At 37.5% G+C, this 9,941-nt stretch overlaps 1 protein-coding gene across 2 annotated transcripts; it reads right to left on the bottom strand.

Moving 5' to 3' along the window:
* Positions 1 to 2,507: 2,507 nt before the first annotated feature.
* LOC127624175 (L-threonine 3-dehydrogenase, mitochondrial-like) lies at positions 2,508 to 9,541 on the bottom strand. Of its 2 annotated transcripts, none has more exons than XM_052098878.1 (9): positions 9,414 to 9,541; positions 7,279 to 7,478; positions 6,300 to 6,342; positions 6,095 to 6,165; positions 5,365 to 5,514; positions 4,876 to 5,048; positions 4,689 to 4,779; positions 3,896 to 4,165; positions 2,508 to 3,615 (listed from the first exon to the last, which is right to left on the bottom strand). In XM_052098878.1, exons 2-9 carry the CDS (start codon positions 7,466 to 7,468, stop codon positions 3,476 to 3,478), a joined length of 1,128 nt encoding a protein of 375 aa, XP_051954838.1. In that variant the 5' UTR covers positions 7,469 to 7,478; positions 9,414 to 9,541; the 3' UTR covers positions 2,508 to 3,475. The 2 variants fall into 2 exon arrangements, with proteins under 2 accessions (XP_051954838.1, XP_051954839.1); XM_052098879.1 differs by having other exon boundaries at positions 9,481 to 9,517.
* Positions 9,542 to 9,941: the final 400 nt, after the last annotated feature.

Here is a 9,941-nt window from a genome sequence, read left to right as displayed (position 1 = left end):
TGGGAGGACTTTATATATTCATATGTGTGGCCATGTAAATGAGTGTTATGCAATGTTTTTCTTTTGCACTCCACTTATATAGGTTAAGGGAAACATTTCTGTGCTCTCAGCTGTTATTATAAATTCTGAATCTAAGTACTGATTACCATGGTCCCATTGTGCCAAACACGTTGAGTGGTACAAACGTCCTCTGTAGCCTGAAACTTATGGAAACTTTTGGTTGAATGTTAGGAGTGAATGCACTTGGCTGCATAGGAAAGCTATAGGATGCTCCCTTGCTCACTATTTAGTGAATAACTTTACCTCCAGTGTGCTGCCTGTCTGTACTTGTCTCAGAACAGTTGGCATGCACCTTATCCTAACTCCATATAAAACCTCTGAAAGCTAAATGTTTTCAGCTTTTGGATGAACCTACGATAATGCACAGTGAATATAGGATTTCTGAGGAAAATTGTGCTATTGTACACTGTAGTGCACAGTACACTGTGTTAAGCAGCCTGTCGTTTCATGTTCAATCGCTAAAATTAATGGCACATTGGATGACTTAGAGTTAGAGACTCTAGTCTTTTGACTCAAACAGTTTGCAAAACAAAAGTTTAACCCTTCACTGATAGCCTGGAGTGTTCTGGACAAAGATCAGTTGGTTTAAATAAATGTAAATTATGTGATGCATATAGCGAAGCCAAAATACAACATCCATGCATGTGTACGCTGGGTCATGCGAAGTTAACATCACCAAAAAGAATTGCAAAAATGAACATTGATTTCAAACACTCCCTTTATCTGCCATTGATATAGAAAAGAACTGATAGTCCCGCCCCGAACTCGCACCATTGGTTGAGTCAATGTTGTTCTGTCAGGATGGACAGGTCTCTTAAAACAGGAGCAATTATTATAGCGCCCAAAAAACAGGCTGCTTGCAGTTTGCGAGGAAATCAGCCTACGAAGGACTTATAGTTGTCTCAGTAAAATAAGCTGGGATAGAAGAAAATGTTTTGACATTGAAAATGTTACACACTTAAAATTTAAGGAGCTATTCCTACCTGATCTAACCTTTAAAATGAGTTTTGTTAGTGAAACCTTCAGGTGTTCAGGCTCAGATTTATTGATGTTAAATAATATTGTTTGCTTTGAAAGAATGTTACTTTGTAAGTCCCAAGACATTGCATACAGAAATGTCCCACATCACAATGAGTTTATATTTTATGTTTAATGTGCTTGACTCAAGAGCCATTCACTCATTTTACCCAATTAATGACACACCATTGTCAAACTTTGAGCAATAGCAGAGCTTACAATTGTTATCTTAGGGAATTGTCACTACTAATTTTTTAGGTAAATTAAGTCAGATTCAATACATTTTTGAGTTGAATAAAACCAATAAACATACATTTTTCGACATGAAGCACATTTTTAGGTTATTTCCAAAACATTTTTTACACATTGAGCAACAGTGCAGACAAACAACGCTATCTGTGTTCACTGATCACACGATTATGTCATTCGCTCAATGAGGTAGAGTTACATTTGGAAGGGCTTCTCTGAAATCTGGCTGGTGCATACAAAACTCTCATATTACAGGTGGCAAAAAAGCTCTTCAGTTTTTTTTGCCTAGCACATTCTCCACAAAACCTCTGTGTGCAGTGAGTTTTCTTTCTTTTCTTTTCTTCAATAGTGCAGTGTTATAGCTGTAGTGACAAACAGAAATGTTGTCGACAATAAATGGTGTCTGGAAAACTTTTGAAAAGGCACATGGGATGCTTTAGTAAACCTGTTTATACACGTACACCTGATAAATAGCTCACAATCTACATTTAGCTTAGTAGCAGTGCCAAATACTTACATAAATAATAGATCAACGTTATTGGGGCTCATATTCATATTGTGGTGAAAGCAAAGCAAACCTTTTGTCACTTGACCCAGCATTGTACTAACAATAATATAACCTGCTTTGCACATTTGTAATCTAAATAAGAAAATGGAAATTTGCGATGATGCCATCGAGAAATATTTCCATGGCATGAGTCCAATCACATGCTTAAGGCATTGCTGCATAGAAGGTAAGGCCTTTGAAATTATTCAGTGAGAACTGAGGAAGATTAGTCTTAAATCAATGCATCATGAACTAAGTGTTGAGAAAAGTTGTGAGCTTCTGAATTAATACACAGGCCTTTTGCAGTGATTGTTATTGCTACATGTAACAATGGGAGATTGCCATCATAAAGTTCATTACATTGTGCACAGAACTTATAACCCATAGCTTAACATAATAAGCCTGTTATATGACTTTTAGCACTATAGTCAATCAAGTATTCATTATTAATCATATATAAACCCAAGGGGAATGAAAGAATTGAAATGTACCCTGTAAATGAATCTGATTGTACAGACACAGCTCATTTCTGGATGTTTTAAAATGTCTGAATTCATCTTTAATCACCCTCAAGCTTTAAATGTAAGACAACACAAAATCTTAGAGATATAAGCTTTATTGACACAAGTTTTGTGATCATAACAACAAAAAATGTGGATGCAAAGCTTAATTAAAAAATAATTTACATTTATTTTCCTACTCTCCCCTTCAAATGGGATAATATATTCCCTGTAAGCAAATGTTTATGGGCAAGATTCCAAATGCAAGATTTGCGAAAAAAAAAGAAAAGAAATGAAATAAAACAAATTGACCATTTTTAATGCATACAGCAATGGTGCCTTGCTTGCAAGCATACTAAATAAATAGATAGTGCACAAGAGAGCAAAAGCAGCCAAGAAGGACACGTCATTTATCATGACGACCACTCCTTCCCATTAGGACCTCCATTTAAGTCCCACCCTGTTTAATACACATGTTTTTGACTCTTTAAATGTGCTTCAGCTTTAGACTTGTTTCCTTTACTGAGGAAATATTGTAACAATTCTTATTACATGAAGAACTCATAATAAACCAGACGGTCTAAACATGACCATCAGCTTTTTGCCACATATCTAAATTGAATTCCTCCAAAATGGTACAGAAAAGTAAATTATTTTAAATAAAACAAAGAAAGAAAATTGGAAATCTTGAAAGCAGAATTTGGAAACATATGGTTTAAGAGCTGCCACATTCATTTTTGGAATTAAATGTTTGGTTTATTTTGCCTAAAGACAGACAAAGTGATCCTATTTTTAAATGCAACGCACAAGAGGATCATGTTGGGTTTAAACCCATTCCATTTAAATCGCTTACACTATTCAGCTTTCAAAATACAGGTGGATCAACGATAGAAACCCCTCAAAGAGGGAATTCTACCCCAACCAAGAAAAAGAGAGACCAGACCCTTTTTAAAATATACAATTATACGTTATCAAGTGCTAGATAATAAGGGTCTATAGAGACGACACACAATTGAGCAGGGAAAAGACTATTTACAGACCATGGATCTCTCTTCTCTCATTCTTTTTGATATGTACATATTTTCAACATTCAAGATCAGACTCAGTTGGCTCGGGCAATGCGAGAGTCTGAGCCGATAAAGTTGAGCATTGTCTGGACCAACTCTGGGAGATCGTAGTCATGTTTCCAACCCCAGTCATTGCGTGCATTGGTGTCATCAAAGTTCATGGGCCAACTGTCAGCTATAGAGAAACAAAAACAAGAAATTATCAAACGTTGGTTTAATTGGCTGTGTTTTGATAAGAGGTGTGATCCTAAGCTAAGACAAAGTTAAAGTTTATTCATCCAAAAATTGAAATTCTGTTAGGGACTGATAGGGCCTCAGTCACCATTCACTTTTATTGCGTCTTTTTTCCCAACAATGAAAGTGAAGGTGAACATTATGATGAAGAGTAAATGACAGAATGTTAATTTTTGGGTAAACTCTCCCTTTTAGCTGAGATGTGTGGTGCAAGTTCGTACCGATGGCCTGTCGCACATGATCAATTTCATATGTGACCTGGAGGTCAGGCAGCTGTTTCTGGACCTCCACAGTGAGTTCCTCGGGAGTGAAGCTCATGGCATTGATGTTGTAGGTCCGCATACTGAGCGTTTCAGCTGGAGCCTCCATAACCTCCAGAGTGGCCCGCAGACAGTCATCGATGTACATCATGGGCAACTGAGTGTCTGGCTTTAGGTTGCACTCAAACTTCCCAGTCTTGACGGCATCATGGAAAATTTGCACAGCATAGTCTAGAAGAGCCAAAGAGACAGGCTGTGATTACGCTATTATCTTTAGCTTATGTGCTGTTTTTTTGTCTTATACATCTGTTGAGGGTGAGAAATTAACAGGGGATCAAAGCAAAAATGCCTCCAGAAGTGATTAAAACATCCCCAAAATTTGAACGGTGGGGGCAAGAAAATGCCACGAACGAATCCTAATTTGTAATACTTAATAGATGTCATTATATTCTACAGTATTCTAGGCCTATTCTAATTATATAAATATTGCATAAAATTAACAATGTTCATTTGATTTTATAGTTAACAGTCAAATCAGATTGACAATTTATTTTAATGAACTGGTTTATTTTTAACACATTGTATGTTTTATATGGTTAGATAAAGGTGATTGAGCATTGGGCAGGTTATCTGTACAGCTAAGGGAACAGCAACTCGTTCTAAGCATGTGGTAGTTGCATAACTTTGTTTACGTGTGCCAACAATGTCATGGGCCAAAAAACACATAGCGCAGCTGGAGCAAGGTGCACTGTACCTGTTGTGCCACCACCGGGCTGAGAGTCTGCTGAGATGATGCCAGGGTACCGCAGACAGCGAAAGTCAAGGCCATAACGGTGGTGGTAGTACTGTAAAATAGGAGGATGGGTGAAGGTTAGTGGTCCTAGATAATCTGAATGGAGGTCAAATTTTGAAGAATGGCAGAAGGGTGACTCATATCATACCTCCCCCATTAGCTCAGCATGGACTTTGGAGACACCATAAATTGTTCGTGGTCTCTGTACACATAGGTCAGGAGTGGGATTCCGAGGTGAAGTGGGTCCAAAAGCACCAATGGTGCTAGGGACAAATAGCCGAAGCCCATGTTCTGCTGCAATGTCAAGGATGTTGTGTAGACCTAAAGAAAAAAATATTGTAAAGTAATATGAACCACTGAATAAGATCTCAGATTATCATTAGTTAATGGCATGTATGACTCTTTCTTTCTTCAGTTAAATACAAATGAAGACGTTAGGCAGAATGTTAGGGACCGATAGTCCTGATCACTATTCACTGTATGGAAAAATATGGGCTGTCAGTCCCTTCTGCCTAAAATCTTCTTTTGTGTGATTCACTTAAGAAAGCCATACAGGTTCTGAACAACATGAAGCTGAAGAAACTATGAAAGAATTTACATTTCTGACTTAACCATCAATAAGTTTTCAAAAGCTTACCGGTGATGTTGACTGCTCGTGCCAGTGGTACATTAGCTTCCCCGACAGCACTCAGAAGAGCACTGTAATGCACCAACCAGGTGATCCTGTTATTTACCACAATCTCTCGCAAGTTCTTGTAGTCCAGAATGTCAGAGTAGATGAAGGGTCCTGTGTGATTGTGGTTGAGACATGTTAAATCTTCAAGTCGGTGCTTACGTGATGTCACTTTGCCAAACTACTGTGCCTTGAGTCTATAGCGTTAATTAATTTTCCCCATGCAACACTAATTTCTAAATATTTAAAATTGACGAAAATTACTTAGATTATTAAAAAAAATTAATAGTGATATTAATGAACTTAAATAATTTAATTAACCATGTCAGCAATATTTTTGTATTATTCAATAACAGTAAACACTGTACAAATTGTGATGTAACCATATCAAGCACATTTTTAAATTTTATTTATGTTTACACAAGTACAAAATGTTCTAAACTTGATCAAAAATTTTTTATATGGATTCGCTCTCCAAACTACAACTAGCAAACATCAAACTGATATTGTTTATATAAATGTAATTAGGCCTATATTACAAAACGTTATGGCACAAACCATTGGCTAAGGTTCAAGTTTGATAGTAGGTGCCAAACCCATTATTAGAGTGCAAATCCAACCCTAATTCCCTAATTAAATCAAGAAAACATATCAAGAATAAAAATATTCCATTAGAGAAGAATGGGACACTCACCACTGTGAAAGACGTGGCTTGGTGGTTTCCTGATATCCGAAAGGATCACATTGTTTTTTCCAAATCGTCTCCTGTGAAACAGGAGGGATGACTTTAAATTCCAGTACACACATTCCTCATCAAAAACTCAATATTAAAAATGTAACTCTTTTAAATACACCTACAATAATAAGACTGAACATGGTCATTCATGCTATGTGCTTACCTCAACAGTTTAGCAAGCCCAACCCCCAGTTGCCCAAGGCCACCTCAAAGAAAGAGAGCGAGACAAATTAATTATAAATGATTATAAAACATACTTAATCAACAGAGTCAGGCTCCACACTTCCTAGAACTATTCTAAAAGTGTGAAGGAAAATCAAAGTTTTGTAAAACTCCCACACTTATCAATACGTTTTCCTTTACTGATATACTAACGCATATTATTGATGAAGACCAATTTCCACTCGACAATGTAAAGTTTTACCAGGCATCCAAGTACTGTACAGGTAGCTGTCCATTACTGTGATGTCTAAATGACAAACATAATTCATAATTTTTTTTTTTTGCTGAAGCAAGTTCGCTGATGATCAATATTTGCCAGTCATTATCTTAAAAGCCAGTCATTATCAGCCAGTCATTATCTTAAAATAAACCTCATTCAGTGTGATGATAAAAGACTGATTCGCATTGGGGCCCTGATTACCTTGTGGTTTATTTTAAGATAATGACCGGCTGACTACATTTTCCCTTATTTATTGATCATCATTAGTGAACTTGCTTCAGCTAAAAGAATAATGAATGTTGGTTATATATTTGTGGTTGCATTGCAAAAATGAATTTAAGTACAAAAGTTCATGTGTAATACAAGTTTGTGTCTGTAGTTGTATTTCTGTGAATGTCATTTTACACTTTGTGACTTCTTGTCTGCAATTGTGAATTCAGAACACAAGCTTTGTATTATTTTCTGTGAGTGCAGATTGCAACATTCAACTTAAAGTTTTATTTCACAAATTATCACATTGATGCTGTGTGTAAATTTCAACTTACGAGAACAAATATTTATTGTACAAGTTCTCACATCCAAATATGCAAGCTCTTGAGTTTGGCTACTGATTTACCTTTATTTAAAAACATGCTGAACAACACGTGAGCATTAGGTAAGTCATTGCATTTAAATGACAGAAGCCAGGCATTTCTTTTACCTGTGATGAGAACTTTGGGGTGGTCCGTCTCAGAGAAGGAAACCGAGTGAAAGCTGGCATCTGACCCAGAGGTGACCTGACGTGGAGAGAAGCTGATGTTACGTACTGCCACGGCCAGAGGCTGACATCCACACGCGGGTGTCAGCAGGGCCTGCTTCACCACCTTACTCAGGGCTCTGACAACTGGCATACTCAGTTACCTGCGAATACAAAAGGGTAGACAGAGATTGACACAATGTATTCAATTATAGAGTAAATCTATGACAGCCAAATATATGGCCATGTTACTTTATTGTAATAAATCACAGGTTTCTCAATCAGATTAAAATCTGATCGAAGCAATAGTTCACCCAAAACTGAAAAAATTTTATCATCATTTACTCACCATCATGCCATCCCAGATGTCTATGAATTTCTTTCTTCAGCAGAACACAAAGTTTTTTCAAAGAATATTACAGCTCTGTGGGTCATAACACAAGCACATAAAGGCAAAAACATAAAAGTAATCTTTAAGAGTCCAGTGTTTAAATTCATGTCTTCAGAAGCGATCTAATTGGTTGAGGACAGACCAAAATTGAAATCCTTTTTCACAGTATATCTCGCCATCACAGTGTCTAAGCACAATCATGATTTCAAACTCAATTACACTTCCAAGTGCTTGACTAGGAAGTGTAATCGAGCCAAATATCATGATCAGCAAGTAGACTGCTGATGTCAACATTTATAGTGAAAAAGAGGGAGTAAATTTTTTGTCTGTTCTCAAAACCCAATTAGATCGCTTCTGAAGACATGAATTAAAATACTGGACTATTATGGATTGCTTTTATGCTGCCTTTATGTGCTTTTTTGAGCTTCAAAGTTTTGGTCACCATTCACTTGCATTGTATGGACCTACAGAGCTGAGATATTCTTCTAATTATCTTTTTGTTCAGCAGAAGAAATGAAGTCCCACACATCAGGGGTGGCATGTGGGTGAGTAATTTCACAGTATACCTGTAAAAAGAAAGTCGCAAAAACGACATAACCCAAAGAAAGAAAAGTTACGAATAGCTCCGAGACTCTCAATTAAAAGTTAGCATATTAAAAAGACGTCCCAAACATCTAAAAGCTTGATTTACTATTTGGATGTTTACATGCTACATCTAGAGTCGAACATATGTTTCATACATCAATGTTATTTCCATCTTAAAGTCACACAGGGCTCAAAATAGTCAATTTGCGCAGAAAGTTCACATGCAAAATACCTTGTGTATAGCCTACATTCGTAGCTGACAAACATATCTAATCATCTTTAAAGAAAAAAAAAAAACACCTTAGAGTTAATCCTTTCTCTTTAAAATCATAACGTAAACTGAGCAACAAGTACGCTGTCAAAACTGACCTGCTCACCTTGCAGAGACTCGAGAGGAACGCCGAGTGTAATTTGAGAGTATTTATACTGACCTGCCTTCACCAGCAGCCAATCAGAAGGCGGTATTTGTGCGCGAGGGCTTCTTGGACACCACGCCGAGCACGGTGCGAAGACACTGAATACATCTTTAAGTAACGACTAATAAAAAGGGTAATTGTGCCACTTTTCTGTGCGGACTGTTCTGTTCGTGTCCCCTGCTTAACTACAAAATGACGCTACCCTAAATCAGACTCTTAATATGAGCCGGTTTGAAAGGTCAGCGGGGCTGCTGAGGATTTGTGTCAGTTTAAACTGGTTTAGGATACAAAGTGATTTCAATTAGCAGTGATGTGAAACCTTGGCTTCTGGTAGCAGCTTAAATGTGAGTAAACTAACGACTACACACCCTGTGAATGAACACCTCGAAAAGCTGGTCTGTAAGACTGTTTTAATATTTCGAGAATTAAGAGACACAACGATGAAGCGGCATCGAGACAATCGGCTCTTGTGCTTCATTAGCAACACAACAATCACATGTAACCGAATGCCTCAGGGTAAAAGAAGCGGATTGACAGGTATAAAGCAAAAATGATAGACTGATGCTGTAAAATAAGACAATAGACTACCTGAACTTGCGGTTTTATTCGATTTACAGTACATGCCATAGGAAACTAGCGAACAGATAAGACACAATTGCTAATTGTATTTAATCTCAACGATTTCAATACATTAATTTTCCACTCACCTATCGACTAGAATAAGATGGTAGAGGGGGGAAAACCGTGATCTTCTGGGTTTGGTGAGTAGCTTACTTTATCTGGCTTTTCCTCACACTGGCTTCCTTCACTATCTTCCAGTAGGCTATTGCATCAGCTCACAGTGGAGGTTATATACTCAAGAGGCTTTCTAGAGACGCCGGCTGCGCTCTGATTGGCCAGTTCCGGAGGAGAGGCCTTCGCCACGCCACCTTGACGTCTGTGAAATGTAAACGTGACGACTGGGGGGTGCTTCGGGGTAGCACACGTTCACCTCCCAAACGTCCTCACAATACATGTAGTCAAAGGGACAGTCATATGATTAATTAACATGAAAGAACAACATACTATATTAAGTAATAATACAATTCTGTTTTTTTTTCCCTTAAAGAGGAAAACCTGGACCTCAGTGAGACACAAGTATCTGCTTGTGAGAAACAGATGCCATCCGTACCGTAAAATACGGGATTGTCCCGTATTTAAAGATAAAACTATGCGTCCCTTATTTAAGCTGGTCA

The sequence above is a fragment of the Xyrauchen texanus genome, chromosome 30 (assembly GCF_025860055.1).
Source record: "Xyrauchen texanus isolate HMW12.3.18 chromosome 30, RBS_HiC_50CHRs, whole genome shotgun sequence".
Classification (NCBI taxonomy): Eukaryota; Metazoa; Chordata; class Actinopteri; order Cypriniformes; family Catostomidae; genus Xyrauchen; species Xyrauchen texanus.
Note: the sequence above shows the minus strand (reverse complement) of the source record. Positions and strands in the feature narration are given on the sequence as shown.